The sequence below is a fragment of the Labeo rohita genome, chromosome 13 (assembly GCF_022985175.1).
Source record: "Labeo rohita strain BAU-BD-2019 chromosome 13, IGBB_LRoh.1.0, whole genome shotgun sequence".
NCBI classification, from domain to species: domain Eukaryota; kingdom Metazoa; phylum Chordata; class Actinopteri; order Cypriniformes; family Cyprinidae; genus Labeo; species Labeo rohita.
In genome coordinates this window covers 18,125,349-18,146,713 of record NC_066881.1, presented here as the reverse complement: position 1 = coordinate 18,146,713, position 21,365 = coordinate 18,125,349, and the positions used below count along the sequence as shown (strand labels likewise).

Here is a 21,365-nt window from a genome sequence, read left to right as displayed (position 1 = left end):
TGAGTTTGAAGCGGTCTTTTATTATTTCTTAAGTGAAAAAAAGTTAAATCAAAGCAAGTTATTTTAAGTTTAGTATATTGTAAGGGAAAATGGACAAAAATACTATTTTCAAATTTTATATTAAATATTATATAAAAGAAAATCAAAGCCATACATCTAAAAAAAAGGGTGTGTTTCAAATTTGAGGTTGATATCACAAAAAGTAGCATCCAGTAAGATTTTGTTTGGGCACAATTCTTTTTTTTTCTCCATTCGTTTTGTTTTGAACTTTTTGAATGATGCTCATGATATTTTTTGTGTTCACATAGCAAGTGACAAATGGTTCTAAGAATACTTATAAAACGAATAGTTCCAGTCCTTGATTCTGATTGGTTGAGCTGAGTTTGAAGCGGTTGTAAATTACTCTACAAACACACACCTTTGTTTACATCTGTGTTTTGCTTGGCAACCACTTTGTTGCAACCACAACCACTTCTAAGTAACTACATTGTTTAGTGGAAGTATGATGTTTTTATTAATATCATTACATGTTATTTGCTCTGTTTTATTTTGTGAAACCTTACTGTGTAAATGAAATAACCATTTTATAAAAGCAATAAACCCAGTGAAGCCGTGATTTACAGTGAATTTATAACAGCTAAGGGGGTTTTAGGCACTCCGCTCTGTGTCGTGCTTAACAATGGCCTTTAGCTGTTTTGGCAAGTTGGTGGCTAATTTGTATGAAATTGTACAATCTCATCCATACGTTTTTTCCTACTTTCGTCCCACTCACTGGTGCTGTACATGTCCACCCCTAAAAAAACTTTACATAATTTAACTTGAAATAAATAAATAATGTGAAAACATAATACAAATCTAATGCTTATAGGCAGGGTAAATGTTTTTACACAGAAATTACAATCACAAGTCAAATATTCCAGTGAATCTGATTACATAAACCTGACCAATGACATCAGCAGAAGTCATGTTTATAGATTAGATCATGTGCAAATAGGTGCTTGAAATGTTTTTTTTCAGTGTATATTTTAATGTGCCAACCTAAGATTTTTAGTGTGTCCCTCCTGGATGTGCCACTTGCCCCATTGACGTTTAGGTTTGGGGTGGGATAAACCTTAATTTTTTTCTTAAAAATGAAATGTTTCCATAGGATTCATATCATACAAATTCAAATGAAATAGCCACATGAAATCTGCTTGAAACTTACCGCAGCTTACCTTACAAACATTTTTATACAACCACCAACCTTTTTGCCTTTTTGTTTTGACTTTTTTCTATAGTATTAGCCATAAAATAAAGACTTCATTCATTTACAGTCTTTGAATCAATCCTAAAGCGACTGGAGAGACGCAGCAGTCAGTGGTCAGTAAAGCATTGAATGCTGTATGGCTGGTAAAGCTGGCAGTGGGCGTCTCTCCGCAACGCCTTTGTACATTACAGCCTTTGAAGCCTATGCTAAAAGGAATTAAATGCGATCTAGATGTAATATTATCCCCAATTGATTACATAATGCAGTGGTCTCATTTCAATTTTCAAGAAACTTTCTTCTGCAAATATGCCTAAAAGGACTCCATTTTTAAAGGCTGACTCATATCTTGACTTTTCTAGGATGAATAGCTTACCTTTTTAATCACTGTGATTCATGCTGACCTACATGTATAGTTATACCTCTTTCTGGAAATTCATAATTGATGTATATTATATAATTCTTAAAAAAACAGATTATATTACATTGTTCTTAATTTTTAAGCATTTTATGCTGACAAGTGAGCATGATACTAATCTTGCCTTATAATACTGTAACTGCTGTAGGGATCTAATAAGCCATCTGATGGCAGTCATTATCCTGTTTGTTTCTTTATGAAGATACTAGATTTTAAAAAGAAGTGGTTGTATATTAAACACCATGCAACTTCATGTAAGCAAAGTGCTTTATTATATTGTATTTGCAGTCATGCTTATGTCACCAAATCATGTCGACATTTTAACAAACTGCAAATAACCAAGCGGTGAACACTGAACATTGCATACTATTTCACAAAACAGACTTTGAAACCAATTTCGTTTGCAGTATTAGTACTATACCAGAGTCAGTAACAGGTCACTGAGATAAAAAAGGTCTCACAACAGTCATGTGAGACATACAGCACTTTGTTTTAACTGAATTGAGCTGATACATTATACAAAGTAATTTTTGGTACACTAATTTTTAGTCCCTTAAAGCAAGTGTTCAAGTTGCCTTCCTCAAGGGCACAAGATTGATAAAATGGGATCGTTTCAGTACCTTTCGAGTTAACAGATCAGCATAACTTTGGACTAACCCTGGCTGCTTTAACAAGCCCGGCCCTCAATCATAAGGCGACCATATATGAGAATTTTATATTTTTAGATTCAACATTTGAACATTCCTAATACTGGAAATGTTCATTTTGGCACAGAAAAATAGAATAAAAATATATCATCATTTGTATCACTGTCATTCAACAAATAATAATACTGACAAGCATTCAAACCATCATAGGGAATTCTGTCAGCAAAGCTCGCTTTCAACCTGATGTTTAAACGGTTATATTTAAAGGCATGAATTTATAAATGAAAACCTTCCCATAAGTTAAAATCAGAATGCCTTTATATTTTTTTCATAGCCCACACATGAAAATCTTTAAAAACCAAATAAACGTTTTCACTATGACAGCCCACTACTTCATTAACAACTTCTTAAGGAATATTCAAAAACATTTTATCATTCATTCACTCAACATGGTACAAAAGATACTTTTTGAACGTTAAAATACTTTCTTCTGGTTCAAGGCCTCGTTTTCATGTGTTTTTGAATATAACTTGTCACCACTATGTCTTTTGCTACAAGACACTGGCATGGTGAGATTCGACAACAGCAGCATCACGTAACAGCACACATGATTGCACTCAGTAAACAAATCACGTTAGATCATTTCCAACAAAAAACTTCAATTATTCGTGCATGCAACTAATAATAATTGCGCAAGTAAAAACAAGAATGGAGATTTGATTAGTGTCCTTCTCAAATTTGTGCCTTTTATGAAATCTCCTTGACCTTCTCTGTGTTTGCGTAGTCAAGCATACTCGGCTCTCCTTTCGCCTCAGGGTACGTGTCGCCGGCCAGGCCTTCCGTCGGCTCTCCAAACATCTCCAGTTCATCTAGAATGGTTTGAACTCTGCGGACGCCATCCCTCCGAGCCTGACGCACATCCGGGCGACCTTCAGGGTCTACCGAGTCTAGAGCCAGAAGTTCTTTGGTCAACATCTCCTCCAGCATCAAGTATCTTTTGTCATTCTTCTTCCCATCGAAATGTTTCACATCTTGTGCCAGTTTCTCCACACGTTCCAATATCTGCTGCACTTTGATCAGTCCTGGGTGGCTCAGATCTGGTTCTGGGGTCTCCTCAGGCTGGACTTGTGGGGGCAGGATCTCTTGAGGTGTTGGAGGGGCAGCGGTTTCCTCGGGTTCTGGTGCTGGAGGAAACTGTATGGTAATATTGGATGTCTCTGATACCTGCGGTGATTGCGGTACGGGTTGTTGTGCTTTAGGTGGTGGAGGTGCTTGTGTAGGTTGTTGTTGTTGTTGTTGTTGTGGTTGTGGTTGTACTGGCTGATGATGTATTTGCTGCGGAATATCACACACTCTTTGAATGGGAATCTCAAATGTAGGCGATCTGACAATTTCTTCAACTGGTTGTTCAGCTTTAGGTGATATTGCTGCATGTCCAATGTGTTGCTGGACCTGGCAATGGTAATATATTCATTTTAGTTCATTTCACACATTAACATTTAAGTAATACTAACATGTTACATAAATGAACATTAATGTACAAGATGGCTTGAACTTAAGTAAAGTAGTACCTATTAGGGCTGCCCTTGACTAAAGATTTTTCTGGTCAACTAGTAGTCGTTCATTTTAAGCATTAGTAGACTATTAGTTGCACGTTTATTAATAAGGCATATAAATCATAATAATAAGCCTTTAATTGCCTACATAGCCTAATTAATGCTATAATGATATAAGCAGCGCACCGGCAGATATAATAATTATGAATGTGTCAGGAAAAATCAGCAAGGATACTGCATTAACGTTTTAATAATTTATTGGTAAATAAAGTGCTTTCTTTGTTTTCGGCGACACTGACTCGTCATCTACGCAGCAGTGATGCACATGTATGCATGTTTCATACAGATTACATAATCTGAGAATATCTGTTTTATATTTGAATTGGTTCATTTAAAAAAATAGACACTCTCTACGGATATAGTTTTCATGTCTGCAAGTCAAGTATACACAGAGTTTCAAAGTTTTGCGTTCAAATTCACAGCCAAGAGGCAGAAAGCGTATCCTGTTTGCTTTAATCATTTTACAAAAGCGCAACGTTTTGTTGTTATTGTGAGTGCACACAAGTCTTTGCAGAGTCGAAAGATGCATTACTTTTAACTGTATTACCAAAAACGGCAGAGTATTTTAAGAGCCCCCATTTGCCATGCAGTGAGTACACTACTGTTCAGCTTCCACACTCTGCACAGACACCTGAATAGCACATATTTTTCTTGGTTCACATTAGATTGAGCTGCCATGTAAGGTTGCTACTACAAACATCTTTCAGATGAAAAACCATATTTAAGGACAATAAATAATAGGTTGAGCATTTGGATGTCCTGCCTGATGTACTATATTACCACATAGATCAGCAGTTAACAATCGGTCCATCACAGACTGCATTCAAGTTCAAGTTGATGTACATATAGCAGAAATGTAAAGTAAAAATCAATTAATTAATGACATTTAATCGAACAGACAGTAAACACTATTACAGCAATGATTAAATGTTGCAGTCAATCTTATAGCAAAATTTAGTAGTTCTGCGTGATATCGCCATTTACGTTTTATTTTCTGTGACTAAGCGACTAATAAAATTTTGGTCGACTAAGCTTCTTCTCATCAACTAACGGTTAGTCGACTATTAGGGGGCAGCCCTAGCACCTATTAATAAATACTATTAAATAACACACATACCTGAGGTCTCTCTCCCATGATCTGAGACATGACTGGTGACTGGGCCCTTAAGGGAACCAGGATGGGACTGGCAGCTCGATTTTGTTGAATCTGAATGGGCACTTGTTCACGGTAGATTGGGATTTTTTCTCGTGTGGGATGAGAACTTTGGCTCGGCTGGGATTGTGAGACCCCCCCCCTACACCCTCGTGGATCACCGGAATGGGGATGTAGCCCGCCCGGAGACCTGTATTGCTGGGTCGGGGCTGTTGATGAAGGCCACTCATTTGTTGGTGTGTGCCCTGTGGTTGGTGAACCTGATGCAAAGAAAAATACAGTTTAAATTTTAGAAATAGCCAGAAATGTACACACTAGTAGGGGTTGACCGATTACCAGGGCCAAAATTAAAGGGATAGTGCACCCAAAAATGAAAATTCTGTTATTAATTACACACCCTGCAATCTGTAATAATTGTATCAACAGTTATTTTAGTTTTTTTTTGCGCTCAAATAGTATTCTCGTAGCTTTGTAAAATTACGATTGAACCACTGATGTCACATGGACTATTTTGATGATGTTCTTGGTACCTTTCTGGACCTTGAATGTGGTAGGAACTGTCTATGAAGGGTCAGGGAGCTCTCGGATTTCATAAAAAATAGCTAAAATTGTGATCCGAAGATAAACAAAGGTCTTACGGGTTTGGAACAACATAAGGGTAAGTAATTAATGACAGTACTTTCATTTTTGAGAGAACTACCCTTTAAGCATTTTAATGGTTATCGGTATCGGTCATTTTCGATACCGATTTGCCAATAAAATAGTTTAAAGGATTTAAAGAAAGTTTTTGTCAGAGCCCTTGTTATTCTTAATTTTGACATTCATTTTTATTTTTACACCAGACATATATATATATCAGTTCATATATCATAATTGGTATCGGCACTGGCCCTGAAAAACACACACCCCTACACAATAGCATTCAAAGTTTGGGATAAGTATGATTTTTTGAAGAAAACAAATGTTTTATTCAGAAAGCAAGCAAAAAATTGATCAAAAGTGACAGAAAAGACATGAAAATTCTGTTTCAATTAAATGTTATTTTGAACCTGCCATTGTGTATTACTACTATTGTTGGTTCTTTGACGAGTTGCTTCGTTCCTCTTTTGTAGGTCACTTTAGATGAAAATATTGCACAATAATTATGTTTTTACTGCATTTTTGATCAAATTGAAATAAAGATAAAAATATATATATATATAAAAAAGTATAAATATATAAAAATAAAATAAAATAAACTACAAGATAGTATAAAACACAAATAGACTTATTTTGAAAATTCAAAATGTGGCCAAGGGTCGATACCAATGTGAAGTGCCACAGTAAATACAGAGAAAACATATGATTCAGCAATAATATGTATACATCACAACTTTTAGCAGCTGTCATTTTTCAGCAACCTATAAAACACAATTTTTCAAATTTTGCAAAAAAAAATCTTACCTCAGACCCGTGTGAAGCAGGTGAGCAAGACAAACATGCCTCTGATGGGGCCTGCACTGGAGATCTAGGCCGACAGTGTGCTGTTGGGGTTGGGGAAGGCGTACGTCCATCTGATCTCAAATTTTGCTGCACTACTGGATGGATGTAGGAGAAACTCGGATACTGCTGCAGCCTGGGTTCAGTGTTTTCATGGGAGACCGGGATGGGGATGTAGCCCTGGCGTAGCATTGGTTGCCTCATCTCTTGAATAAAGGATTTGTGCATGTCCTGAGGAGACTCAGGGGACATAGATGGGCCATTTGAAAATATCTGGAAAAAAGAGGGGGGGAAAAGGATGGTTGAAAGGTTAGAATGATCTCATTATTTGTATTCATAATAGTTCTATCCTCATGCAATGATAAGACAAAATATTTAGCATCATTATGCCAGTGATGCTAATTTGCCTGGGCCACTTATGTCAACAACATCACTTCTAATGATGCTCTTCAGTCCAGCTCTGCTGAAGTATGTAGTAGCTATATGCCAAATTGTTTTGCAGAGAAGGCAAATAACTAAAGCATGTGGTTGACTGGGTTATTGAAAAAGCTCCAATTATCAACAATGGCATTACAGACAGCATGACAAAATATTTTGACTTGCACCAATGACTTGGCTAGAGCCAAAAATATTAAAAACAAGCCAAAGATAATGGCATGCATGTTTTTTGGGAAATAACCTTGCAAAATCAGTTCCTAGATCATCTTCATTCTCAAATTAGGGCTGTGTATTGCCAAGAATCTGGCGATACGATACGTATCACGATACAGGGGTTCCGATACAATATGTTGCGATACACTGCGATACTGTAAACAAGACGATATATTGGGATATTTCTTATTTTATGAATAGGACATAATTTTAGGAAAGCTGTAATTAAGAACACCACCATATGCAAACCATTCAATGTTATCACTTTCTGTGCAGTTTCTGTGCAGAGTAAAGGGGGAAAATAAATAGTTATTAAATGTATAAAATGTAAGCTTTTATAAACCATATATTTGCTTTACAATTTAAGTTTACAAATGCAACCATGTCAGATCATTTTGATCTAAACTTAAGAATTACATCTGCTTAATATCTATAAAAAAATAAAGTGCTTGCAGGACTCCTAAAGAAAACAAAATAATTGTAAAACAATAAAATAAATACAGATATTAGACATTCTGAGAACCTTTTTGTTCTGAGAATTTCGCAGAAGAGTTTTTTCAGTTTGTAATTATGCTCCGCGTCGAATCGCCAGTAACGCTGAACATTACCTCAAAAGCCGAAATGACGCCACACTTTACATCGAGGCGGGAGCAGGAACTATTCTTTCATCCTCCATTAACGCTAACGTTAGTGGCGTGCCCATATATTTCCTGTCACCGTTTTAGTTCAGAGATAAGAAGACTGCAATTTAGCTCAAATGCAATTTAAATATACGCTCAAAACGAAGCAACTGTCATGAATCTTGTATGATTTTTTTTTTTTTTTTTAAATATCGATATTCAATTTTTTGAGAATCGATACAGTATCGGCAAACAAAATATCGCGATACACATGTGTATCAATATTTTCTTACACCCCTATCTCAAAAAGAGTCAAATAGAGCCTTACACTAACAAGCACAATGTCTAATATTCAAACTCCTGTATTATCATAGTACTATCAGTTATGATGATACACATTTTTTGACCCAAGTCACTCTTGTATTAGACATAGATACTCCATATGACACATTATGTGATGATTAACTGTATTTTACACCTGCTACATTTTTCCTATTAGCGTCACATCACTGTTAAGTTGTAGGCTTTTACGACTAGTCATGCAGTCATATGTGAATTCCACCCGTTGTAAATCTGTCTAATGTAAAATGATATTTTTCGTTACTGCAGGCAACCGACTAAGATGCTAGTGGGTTCAGTCACTGCTTCAATCCACTGCATAAATGTGTAACTCTTAAATGTGTCTTGCGTCTTCTCTCCTCATCTGTTTGACACGCAAAGGTCAGTCCGCCCTCTCTCAATGACGAGGCAGTCCAAGAACAAACATGAAACATGAGTGGGTAAAAACTCACAGTGCACAGCAACTGTTAAGCGACAGCATTGGCTTACAGGATATACCCTGTATGCTGTCGATTCTAATGCCATGACTCACTCTATGTAGCATTTTTCAATGGGTTCCTGTGCTGTTGACACCGTGTCTTAAAATACTCTTTGTGAGGGGGAGGGCCTTCCTTACTCATCAATGTAAATCAGAGTTGCACAGACACAACAAACATCAAATGCGATAAATTCCTTAACAAATCATCACAAAACACCTATTCTGGTGTTTAAACAGCAGAGATGCTACATAATTTAAGATGGGGTTTTCAACAGGGAGGCAATTATTCCTGAATGAAGGTACAGTCAGATCTAATGTTGGCTCAGTGAAAAATTTGCACATGAAAATCCAGTCATTTTAATTGGAAGTTCTCCATACAGATTTCAGTCATGTTTAATTTGGTCACACGATTCATTGCGCTGACCAACAGGTAGGTGCTTGGTATGAAAACGACTGCTTTATTCGCCGCTACTAAAGAGTGTTTTCACAACGCATCATCAATCGGCCATATTGGCGGTACTGAACGTAAATAATGCCACTGAACCAATAGAAACTCCCATATTTCACTGATTATTGCTGTTGAAAAGGATCAGTTATTGTCATGTTTTGGGCTGTACTAATTGGTCTGACCAGGAAAAACATTTGTAGTATAGACTGCCAAAAGTTATAAGAAAGATGAAATATTAGGCTAATATCTTAATTAATACTACTCCTACATATCTTTACCAGAAAGTTTGTCAAAATACTGCGCCCTTTCCTGCTTACTAAGTCCTTCTATATGATGTAGCAGCTTCTGCATGTTTTTTTCCATGGTTTAAACAGCATAAACTAGCAGAACAACATATTCGGTAGTGCATTAACCATGCAATCAATGCTGTTGTTTACATCTGAGCATCACCAGTACGGCCGCGCATCCGGTAACCAAATCGTAAGTGCAAACCCTCTATACTGACAGTTGACAATGTAATATGACAAAGACAATGCAACCTAAACTTCTACTACATACTAAAGTTAAGAAGCTGAAGTTCAGCTACACGTTTCATTGCCCGTCCCAAATTAAAATAGAATGTCTTGTACAAGTTTAAATATGCAAGCACATTAACACACCAATATATGCACAGTATTATAAGCTAAGCTTAAAATGAGGAGTCCAGTGCCTGAAAATGTTAAAGATGGATGATTTAAGGTTTATAATGTCATGAAACGATGACAGTTACTTAGTTTTACAAAACTGACTCAAATCCAAGATGCTAAACAGAGAGAATAATGTCTGATCGGCGTATATGACCTCACGCCCTCTGCTTTGACACAGACGCCAAGAGTAGCGCTCAGTTTATCTCCTGGCAGCTGTGTCTTTCCAGCAGATTCTTGGTGACACTAACTTCGGACAAGTGTTGATCTATCTAATGAAAGATGCCAACTGGCAAGCCCAGTGTTCCCCCCCCACATTTTTTTGACTCCCAGAACCTGATGTGCGGAGAACAGTTTGACACTTCCAGTTTGTAGCTAACTTTCAAGCCCATTCATTGGGAATGACAGAATCGGTGAGTGGGTGGATCTTTCTGAAATCCCATGTAAGGAAAACTTTGAGGGACGCGTTAGTGCTGTGCAGTTCCAGGGATGTGGAGAACAAGCGCAGTGTGCGTAGTTCTCGATGCTTTAAATAAACATTGTGGAGTCGTTCTAACACTCTCACATATGACTGCAGTGCGTCACACACTAATCACTTCAGCTGAGATCATCACACTAATATATTTCGCCCGTGAATATGCCGTCAGGCCGTTCAAATGCACGAGAAGCGCTATTTCCACAGAGGTGACTGCGATTCACGGGCGAGCTAAAGCGAATATCAAGTGCGTGGCTCTTCTACCCTAGACAGTCAGTGTCTGATCAAGTATGATTTGGATGTACTGAGTGGGATCGTAGCCTACGCACTCCACAAAACTGTCTTTTTCGATGAAACAGCCTCTGAAATGCCATAATGCCCAAAGTAATCTATAAAACACATCATGTGTTGATCGGCTGAAAAACGCTCGCGTTTGACAGCGCAACTTCCAAAAGCAAAATCAAGATCTGTCTTACCTTTTTCGTGTCATGCCTCGGATCGTTCCACGTCGTTGTGCGATTGTTGTGATCCACAAAAAACGGCCAACCTGTCTGCGGGTCAATTTTGATCTCCCACCCAGGTGGTAGAGGATCGTTAGTTGCCATCGTTTCGACTGGAGACAGTGTTTTCATACTCTGATATTGCTTCGCTCCTGAATATTGTGCCATTACAGCCGCTACAGACGCTTTAAAGGGTCCGTTTGATGACGTACTGTAAACGGGGATGGGTTTCTCGAAGCACCAAGGTCTCTCTGAAGACTACCGAGAAAGTTCTAGCTGAGGGCTCACTGTGACGCCCACGTGTGTGACCAAAAATTACCCCCTTGACCGTTCAGACACAGACCCCCTCTGACACTTTAATCGCCTCCCCTCCTGTTTATTAGACCGAGCGCACTTGTTGCTCTTTTAACGTCAAGACATACAGTTTTGATACACACCGCAAGGAAAACCTGTCTGATCTCCGTCATTCTACTCTTCTTTCCATTTTGCTTCTATAGTCTGCAATGCTTTGGTTGTTGTGTTAAGAGGAGACGGTTTAATCTCTGATTTGTTTCTAAATATACAATAATCTGTCATTTTTTAAAAACTATTACATAATGTAAAATATTAGGCTAATACAACAAACATTTTCTGGGACTGAAACAGGTTTGTGATATTCTTTAAAAAAGCTAATCGTGGGAAGTCAAATTTTTGGATATTTCTGTATGTAAAATATAATCATTTATAAGATGTGATATTAAAAATAAAACAATTTACATACATACCCTTAAAGGATAAATTCCATGATGTTCATGACTTTCTGTGTTCAGTCGAAAAGAATTTAAGGTTTTCGAGGAAAACATTCTAGGATTTTTGCCTATATGTGAGCCTGGACCACAAAACCAGTCGCACAGGTATATTTGTAGCAATAGCCAACAATACATTGTATGGGTCAAAATGATCGATTTTTCAAATATGCCAAAAATCATTAGGAAATTAAGTAAAGATCATGTTCCATTAAGATATTTTGTAAATTTCCTACTGTAAATACATCAAAACATAATTTTTGATTAGTAAAATGCATTGCTAAGAACTTGGACAACTTTAAAATTCAATATTTTGATTTCTTCTTTTTTTTAAGAATTTAAAAAAAAAAAATTGTGGACTTCTTTGGGGATCAGCATGTCAAAGGTCCAAACTGCAGTTTCAGTGCAGCTTAAGGGCTCTACATTATCCCAGACAAGGAATAAGGGTGTTTTCTAGCGAAACAAAGTCTTTTTATTTCAATAAAAATGTATTTACCTTTTAAACACAAATGCTCGTCTTGCACCAGCCCAGCCTGCAATGTTTTCTTCAAAAACCTTAATTTCTTTGCGACTGAAGACAGAAATAATTGAACATCTTAGATAACATTGGGGTGACTAAATTATCAGGAAATTATCATTCTGGAAGTGAACTTCTCCTTTAAATATGAACAAAACATTGAAACATTTTTATTTTTCTATCACAATACACATGGGAAAAAAAACATTAATTCCTAAACAACATTTCTGCAAATTTACCTGGGTTCAGTGCGTCTCTGTATCTGCGTAACCTGACACATTATGTTACTTTTTGCCAAAAATCTCAGGCATTGCTGCTCTAACAAGCGGTCACTAAAAACAAATAAAACCTAAAAGATTAGACTGAATGAAAGCATACAAGTAAATAACCTGCAAGGTCAAATTATCAAGTAAAATACCTGTGATAAATGACATATTCACACCTGCATTCACACAAACAAGGTGATTTAGTCACACTCCCCTTTCCTGTCAGATCCGTCGTCCTCCAAAACCCGGCTGTTTCTGCGCATGCGCAGTGATTGTCTTCCTGACTAGCCGGGTTCCGCCATTTTCTACTCAAGATTGAAAGTAACACCAGTCCAGTATTGTTCATCCTAAAAATAAACCACATCTGAGATACTGAAAACAATTTTTGTTAGCACTCCTTCCGGCATCCAAGAATGGAAGACGAGAGCCACCCAAAAACCCTGTAAGTAGCTGAAAACACAAACCCCGTCAGTGCTCAGTGAATAACCGATCAATCTACAGCACTACTGACACACTTCTATCTAACAGCTAGCGCCAAAAACGACGTCCTACCAACGTTTTTGACATCATATGTTGTTAGTAATCACCGTTTATAATAGGTAGAGTTTCGGTCAGTCATTATCGCTCGCATTACCTACAGAAGAGCGATTGAAATGCTTTAAACTTTTTCCGGCGGTTGTGGGAAACATATGTAGCCGTAGCATGCTTAAGCTAAGCTAGCGGCTAATTAGACGAACCGGTTGTTTATCAAAACAATTAAATACAAAGCACATATAAAGAGCATAGCTAAATTTGAGTTGTATTTCATAAGTTATGGTATATTGATTTAGTATGTACATCATTAAACGACCATATTAGGTGTCCATGTGTTTGAACGAGTATGTCATTGTCTGCTGTTTTAGTGAAGGCCTGTTATCTAATTTCAGGCCTGCTGGCTTTTCTAGAAGTATGAATTTTCTGTTTGGTATTACACTGTAGGATAAAAAATGTTTTTTGAGTTTAGTCGATGTTTAACAGTCGCACAATTTCATTAGTTTAGTTTTGAGGGTAATGTGTGTTCCGGTTGTTCTGAGGTCATTTGGGCATGAAGGAGCTGTCAGATCTATGCCTGGCTCATAGACATACTTTTTTTTTTTTTTTTTTTTTTTTTTTTTTTTTTTTTTGGAAAAACACCTAGAATAGATGATCTGATTAAAATGCAAAATCATCTAATGTGATATTATGTGCTTAAATGGTGTGGGGTAATCTTTTCTTGTTTATATCTTTTTAACATGTATTATCTGCATTTCCAGCTATGTGGGGAATCTTTCAAGAGATGTAACGGAGAACTTGATTCTTCAGTTATTCACTCAGATTGGGCCATGTAAAAGTTGTAAAATGATAACAGAGGTAAACATCCATCACAAATTACACTTTTTCAAATGTTCCCTGAAATGTTCTTTAGTTTGTCAGTGTAAATGGGTTTGTGTGGAAATTCCTGTCAAACTCTATGTTAGCATCAATATTTGGAATTTGCTTTGAAAATTATCCTAGGATATTAAATCATCATTTCTTGCATTTTCTTAAAATCACACCAAAATGGCGACAGCAAATATTAAACAGTCTTCCACACAATACCCATGACTTTGCAATAATATATTTTCCTGGCTTTTCTTCTCAGCAATCCGATAGCAGCAGGAAGGTGAACTCTATTGGATTTTCTGTTTTGCAGCATACTAGCAATGATCCGTATTGCTTTGTGGAGTTCTTTGAACACAGAGACGCCGCAGCTGCTTTGGCCGCTATGAACGGAAGGAAGATTTTGGGAAAGGTACATCTTGTGGCATTGTTTCATTAGATGAGTATAAGAAGATTAGTGTGGTTTAAGTAAGGGATAGATGACCCAAAAATGCAAATTCTGTCATTAATTACTCACCCTCATGTCGTTCCAAACCCGTAAGACTCATTTTAGGAACACCAATTAAGATATTTTAGATGAAATCCGAGAGCTTTCTGATCCTACATAGACAGCAAGGTTCCTACCACGGTTGTGGCACGTGTTCAGCACATGGATGATTTTAACAATGTCCTTACTACCTTTCTGGGCCTTAAATGTGGTAGGACCCTTGCTGTCTAAGGAGGGTCAGAAAGCTCTCGGTTTTCATCAGAAATATCCTAATTTGTGTTTCAAAGATGAACGAAGGTCTTACAGGTTTGGTTTGAAGGTGAGTAATTAATAACAGAATTGTAACTTTTGGGTGAACTATCCTTTTAATGATTTACTGAGAAGCATGGCACCCTTCCAAAGACAATGCTTTAAAGAAGTGTATTTTATTAACAGGAAGTCAAGGTAAATTGGGCAACCACTCCTAGCAGTCAGAAGAAAGACACATCCAGTAAGTTCTTTCATAATGTGTCAAAAGTAGTTTTTTTTTTATTTTTTTTCCCCCAAGTTCGATCTTCTTAAATGTAATTACATGTGTTGAATGCTATTCTTCTGCAGATCACTTTCATGTTTTTGTGGGAGATTTGAGCCCTGAGATCACAACCGATGACATCAGAGCTGCATTCGCACCCTTTGGGAAAATCTCGTAAGTTCCCAGAAGTCACACCCTTTTGTGGAATATATTTTCTTTTGTCTCAATAATATCAAGTGGTGGTGTGTGCTTACTTTGAACCAGATGATCTCTAGATATTATTTTTAATCCCTGTTTTCCTAAAACCATGGAAACAGTTTGAAATATTTTTTTGTTTATTTATTTTTTTAAGTACTTTTTTTAAGTCATTGTTGGTAGTTCTTAACACATTTATTTGATTTGGTAATATGTTGATGCAAAGATTTGCATTTGTCATTTGTGCTGGGATTAGCTGTCAGTAACGAAACCTATAAGACGCTTTCATGTCTACAGATTTTAAACCTGCACAGTTGTTTGTCATAGTGTTTTAGAGACCATATTTTGGGTTAAATTTAAGATACCCATACTGGGTATTATCAGCAAGCTCAGAGCAGTATAGTCAATATTGTGTCCCCGAATCGTTTTGTAAAGTGCACCTTAAAATTTTTCATCACTAATCTTCACAACTTTTCCGAAATTGGTAAGTAGTTTTGATTTATCTAAAAAGTAAAAATTTTAGTTGTCAACACAGAACATGATACACTGCTACTCTGCAAAATCTCCTTTTAGCTCTGAGTGTCAGTTAATAGAGCTCTGGTTATTTTACAGAAATGCTCATAGGATTGGACAGGAGCTTGAAGGCTAACAGCAAGGAACTGTGCACTCTGGGAACTCAGATGTAGATTTTTTTTCTATTTACTCTTTGCTTTTCATATTTGTATACTGCAGAATTTTCCTATTAACGCTGACGTAGTGTAGACTTTTAACAAACCTCAGATTACATTCTTGAATATTTGCTTGCAAACATTGTTTTATGATGGTTTTCCTAGTTGTGTTGATAGTTTGATTCTCCTAAAATTCTGAAAATGTTAATTTCTCGAAATTTGCAGCTTCCCAAACTCCATATTGGTGGTAAAGAATTGACCAGGAAAAATAACGAAATCTGTTAACAGGCCATGTATGCCGTTTAATTCCTTTTTCTCTTTTGATATTTCTATGTACTCTTGAGTAGAATTAGAGACAGCTGTTCAAATTAGGAATGCATGGTAATGACATTGATATGAGTGATTTAAGTACTAGTGATTAAGATGAAGATTGGATCATTATGTTGTGTCACAGGAAAAGTTGAAATCTTTGAAGGAGATTTTAAATATACATGCAGTAGTGTAGGTTGCATGACTTGTACTTGTTTTTTTGTTTTATATTTGTTTTTTTACCAGTAATGAAGAGAATATGCAGAAGTTGTTAGACTTGTAAAGATTTCTTAGCGTAATTTAGGATATTACAACAGTGTTTCTCAGTACAGTGTGTGTGTGGTTCCTTTCTTTTTTAAGAGTCTCTAGCAAGCCGTCAATGGACTGACTTTTCCGTTGTTACGTTTTTCTTGCAGGGATGCACGAGTGGTGAAGGATATGACAACAGGGAAATCAAAGGGGTATGGATTTGTGTCCTTCTATAACAAACTGGTAAGGCTCCAGTACAGGAACACAGAGTGAAGGTTATTCTATTTCTGTTTACTACAATTCATACTATAGCTGTAGTATTACAGATATTCAATCTACTGGAATGAAACAGACTGTTAGAGTTGTTTTCTGTTTGAGTGTAAGATTTTAGTCAGTTTAGTAATAGCAGTTAAGAACATTTATGTGGGTAGTTCGTAATTATACAGATGAACTAATGAAAGACTAGAAATGTTGCTGAGAGATTATATTTTAGTTTTGCTTTAAGTTTGTTTGTTTGTTAAGTCTGTTGTTTCTTCTTTTCTAGGATGCTGAGAATGCCATAGTACACATGGGGGGTCAGTGGCTCGGTGGACGGCAAATCCGGACTAACTGGGCAACTCGGAAACCACCAGCCCCCAAGAGCGTGCAAGACAGTAAGCTGCGTTTTGATCCACTCTTATCTGTCATTTGTTTGCTGTCTTTAGAGTTGAGCTGAATTAACATAACTAAACTTTCAGATAGCTCCAAGCAGCTGAGATTTGATGAGGTGGTGAACCAGTCAAGCCCTCAGAACTGCACAGTGTACTGCGGTGGCATTCAGTCAGGTCTCACAGGTACGTGTGCACTTGCCCTTTTACTCTCCCGTTCTGAGTATTAGCATGCATGCTCGTTCTTAGTGCTTTGTTCTTAACACTGTTCTCTTCAAACAGAACACCTTATGCGACAGACGTTTTCTCCTTTCGGACAGATAATGGAGATCAGAGTTTTTCCAGAGAAGGGTTATTCTTTTATCAGGTATCAATCTGTTATTCCTCTGTTTTAGTTTTGTTATATCTAGACAGTTTGTCTACAATCTGTGTAATGTTAAATATTGTACAAGCACCTGTAATTATGTTGCAAGACATTAATTAATGGTTGCTTATCATGGTTGACTATTAAGGGCTGACGCATAGAGAGCAGAGTGGCTGATGACTCATTATACCAGTTGTACATAATAGTAATAATTTAGTGATGGAAAAAGCAAAATGCTGATATTAAAAAGGCCAAATGTCAGCCTAATATTTCACAATTTTCCCAACAGGGGGCAGCATAAAATGATGCAAAAAAAGAATGTCACCCTCTTAGTTTTGTGATACATCTAAGGCTTTAAAAAAAAAGCTTCTTTTTTTTTTTCGGTACTTCACTCTCTGTATAATAACAAAAACATTTATTTCAGTGGGGGAAAAAAGTCCAAAACTCTCAATTTCAAAATTTTAAACAACACGGCCAATCCTTTTCTTTCTTTCTTTTTCTTTTTTTTTTCCTTCAGAAATTTTTGTTGTAATTTTTTTTTGATAATCAAATGAAGGCATTAAACATTTATTTTGAATCAAATGAAGACTAAAGTTTTAATAATAGTTTTTTTTCTACAATTAAGTGGTTAATCTGGTTGTAATATTTATTTTTATCATTTAATTGTTTTATTTAAATTGACCAGAAATACAAATATGTAAAGACATACATTTATACTATACAAAAGTAATAAAAGAGTAATATATTTCTGTTACACATTAAACCATACTTATTTACACTATACACTACTTATTTTGACAGGGTGCTGTGAAGTTTCTGTGTGTATACAGCATGATATGATGCTAGTTTTCGCAAATGAAATGGTAAAATTCACATGACTCTCACAGCAGCTCTGGAGACAAAGTTCATGTCGTCATATAATGAGACGCAGAGGCTGAAAATCACGGCAAGCCTCACGTGTGCTTCAGTATTTTTGTAGTAAACAAAACTGTGTTTCCGCCATTCATACATTCATACAGAGCCAAATGGAACGTGCAGAATTCATGGAACATGCAGAAGTCTTTTTGTATTTTAATATTCACGACATTAGTCCATATCACGATTCGAATTAAGTGACAGACCCAATTTTGATTTATTCATCCAAAAATTTACAAATTTCGCAGCATTCTGCGCAATAGAGTAAATTCCGTTTTTATGAGTGGACTCTGCGATCCCGTCCGCGTTTTTGTGGAGGAGAAATTGTAAATGCGCGTCCATGTACAGACAAAAATGACATGCCGTCACGTAAATAACATAAGACCATTTAGTTTGTTTAATAAAAGAACAAGGTGTAGACCTGTTCTATAGGAAAGGTAACCTTAAATGACTTTGGTTGTGATCTGGTGCTATATAGAAAATAAAACAAAAAAAAATTAACTTGACTTTCAAGGGGGGCGGGCCACTCCCCCTAATATAATGGCAGGGGAAACACTGTGTAGTTACAATAAATACATTAATAAATATTATTAATAATAATCATTAATAAAAAGAAATGTTTCTAGTTGAAGGAGAAGTTTACTTCCAGAAAGATTTTCTGATAATTTACCCCCATGTCATCCAAGATGTTCATGTCTTTCTTTCTTCACTCACAAAGAAATTAAGGTTTTTGAGGAAAACATTCCAGGATTTTTCTCCATGTAGTGGACTTAAGTGAAAGCCAACAGGTTGAAGGTCCAAATTGCAGTTTCAATGCAGCTTCAAACTCAAACACTTCAAACTTCAAACACAATCCCAGCCGAGGAATAAGGGTCTTATCTAGCAAAACGATTGCTCCTTTTCTAAAAAAAAAAATTGTATACTTATTAACCACGAATGCTCGTCTTGCACTAGCTCTGCGATGCACATTATCACTTTGGGGGAAAAGAGGTAGTCAAGACCGAAAAAGTCTTATTTTTATTTTTGTAAAGAGCATTTGACTTTCTTTGCTTGCGTGATTGTGTAATACGTGAGGTCGAGCTAGTGCAAGATGAGCATTTGTGGTTAAACTTTGTTTTTTGTTTTCCCCTTTAAATGACTGATTGTTTCACTAGATAAGACCCTTATTCCTCGCCTGGGATCGTGTAGAGCCCTTTGAAGCTGCAGTGAAACTGCAATTTGGACCCTCAAAATTTTTCCGCAGAAAACTTAATTTTCTTTTCACAGAAGAAAGAAAACCATGAATCTTGGATGATGGGGGAGAGTAGGAAAATCAGGAATATTCATTCTGGAATTGAATGTCTCCTTTAAAGGGAGCATCAAGATAATTTAGCCCCATGGTGACAAAGACAGTCCAAGATTTTTTTTGTTGTTGTTGTAAACAATAGGATTGCTGTGTTCTTCACATTTCTTCATACACCAGCATCATTTTCTCTCAGGTTCTCCTCTCATGAAAGTGCTGCTCATGCAATCGTCTCAGTGAATGGTACCACCATCGAAGGTCATGTTGTGAAGTGCTACTGGGGCAAAGAGTCACCTGATATGGCCAAAAATGTCCAGCCGGTAATTCTCATGAATTTGCTTTATTATTATCATTATAATGTGGTATTAAGTCCTTCCCATTCTGACATAGTTTGAATTAGGCCAGCATTTGTTTTCACAGTTAAGCCTAAATTCTTGATTCTGCATTCACAGATGGAGTACGGTCAGTGGGGACACTGGAATCAAATGTACGGCAATCCACAACAATACGGTCAGTACATGACGAACGGCTGGCAAGTGCCATCATATGGAATGTACGGGCAAACATGGAATCAGCAAGGATTTGGTGTAGAGTAAGTTTCCATATTTATGAGTTATATATGATGATTTATCTATGCAGAACTTGAAAGAGTTTACATCCACTTTTTTATTTTTCATTCTAGACAATCACAGTCCCCAGCCTGGGTGGGAGGTTTTGGGACGCAACCCTCTCAGGCTCAGCCTGGCCCAGTGATGAACCAGGCTAACTTTGGAATGGCCGGATACCAGACACAGTGATGTGACCTTGGTTCTTCATAACACACGCCTCTCACACTTCTTTAGATCCTGCTCTCAAAGAGAGGGTTGCTAAAGACTAATAGATGCACATCATCTTTTTCTCTACAAGCTTTGGATCTGAAGCAGGAATCGCTTTGTTGTAAAGATTCAAATTTAGATTAAAGAGGCAATTGAGTTAAGCGCCTTCAATGGAAATCTAAATTCACTCGCAAGATGTATTCCTGTTTTAGTGGAATTGAAGATGTATTGTATCACTTGCCCACCACCCTTTTTTACTGCATATCTTGAGGAAAACTGCTGATTTTTCCCTTAAATCCCAGCTTCAGGAAGTTCACAGGTACATTGCAGAAAGCCCATGGTGTAAATGGTTTTTTGAACTAAGTATTTTCTTTTCTTCTTTTTTTTTCTCTTCCTAAATAGCTGATCATGCATTTGCTTGTTCATTACAGTATGGACTTTGAATTTTGTACAAAAACACAACAAATAGCAACAAAAAAAAACCTTTCATTCTGCATTCTGACTTGGCAAACAAATGTAAGTAAAGGCACTTTTTGGGGGTTCATTGGACCTGTGTCTTGTAAATGTTGACGTGTAAATGAATTTCTATGTGCAGTGGTGTATATTTAATCCACATTAGCTCCCCGTTCTCCTCCGATTCTAGAGCTCTTTGATACTGTGTGTATAATGTATCTTTTTACTCCAATTTACGGACAGTGAAATCTCTCCCATTCACTATGGAGAAAGGGTCATAATGGCCATACCTGTAAATATCTTTTGATATCTTGGCCTGGAATAAGGGTTTCAAAGCATGCGCTCTATTCGACGGACTTTTGCGGAACTAAGCAGCGTATGTCAGACAAACGTTACACGTGTACAAGCAAGCCTTAATTTTTGCTCAGTCATACACATATTTCAGTTGAACACTTTGAGACCCTCATAGAGAGCTGTATGATTTCTTTTAGAGCCTACTGTAAATTTGTCCCTTTGCTGTTTTAACAAATATGTGTGCCATTTTTGAGTAGCCAGAGAAAAGGTTTGGATTTTTTTTTTTTTTTTTTTTTGGTCCCCCCCCCCCGGGGATGTTAAGGAATTGCATGTTTCAAACCATAATATTGAGGTTGCTCAAAGCATTGAATGTAAAAGGCAGAAATGTTTGAATACAACTTAGCATTTCGAGTTTTCTTTTTAGTCTAAATGAGTCTCAATAAATGAACCATTGGACAAA

General features: G+C 36.7%; 2 protein-coding genes across 8 annotated transcripts; one reads left to right on the top strand and one right to left on the bottom strand.

Annotated features, from left to right (window-relative positions):
- Positions 1–1,910: 1,910 nt before the first annotated feature.
- Positions 1,911–11,041, bottom strand: bag3 (BCL2 associated athanogene 3). Its single transcript, XM_051126444.1, is given in 5 exon segments — positions 1,911–3,760; positions 5,042–5,218; positions 5,221–5,337; positions 6,521–6,829; positions 10,727–11,041. Coding segments are annotated over 5 exon segments (1,500 nt in total). The 5' UTR covers positions 10,919–11,041; the 3' UTR covers positions 1,911–3,055.
- A 1,547-nt stretch (positions 11,042–12,588) lies between these two features.
- On the top strand, positions 12,589–21,194 carry tial1 (TIA1 cytotoxic granule-associated RNA binding protein-like 1). Of its 7 annotated transcripts, none has more exons than XM_051126030.1 (12): positions 12,589–12,760; positions 13,611–13,707; positions 14,030–14,128; positions 14,639–14,693; positions 14,801–14,888; positions 16,303–16,378; positions 16,680–16,788; positions 16,873–16,968; positions 17,065–17,149; positions 19,540–19,663; positions 19,796–19,935; positions 20,026–21,194. In XM_051126030.1, the coding sequence occupies exons 1-12, from the start codon at positions 12,732–12,734 to the stop codon at positions 20,138–20,140; spliced, it is 1,113 nt and encodes a 370-aa protein (XP_050981987.1). In that variant the 5' UTR covers positions 12,589–12,731; the 3' UTR covers positions 20,141–21,194. The 7 variants fall into 7 exon arrangements, with proteins under 7 accessions (XP_050981987.1, XP_050981986.1, XP_050981989.1 ...); XM_051126029.1 differs by having other exon boundaries at positions 13,979–14,128; XM_051126034.1 differs by lacking the exons at positions 12,589–12,760; positions 13,611–13,707; positions 14,030–14,128 and adding exons at positions 15,522–15,591; positions 15,803–15,870 and having other exon boundaries at positions 14,661–14,693.
- Positions 21,195–21,365: the final 171 nt, after the last annotated feature.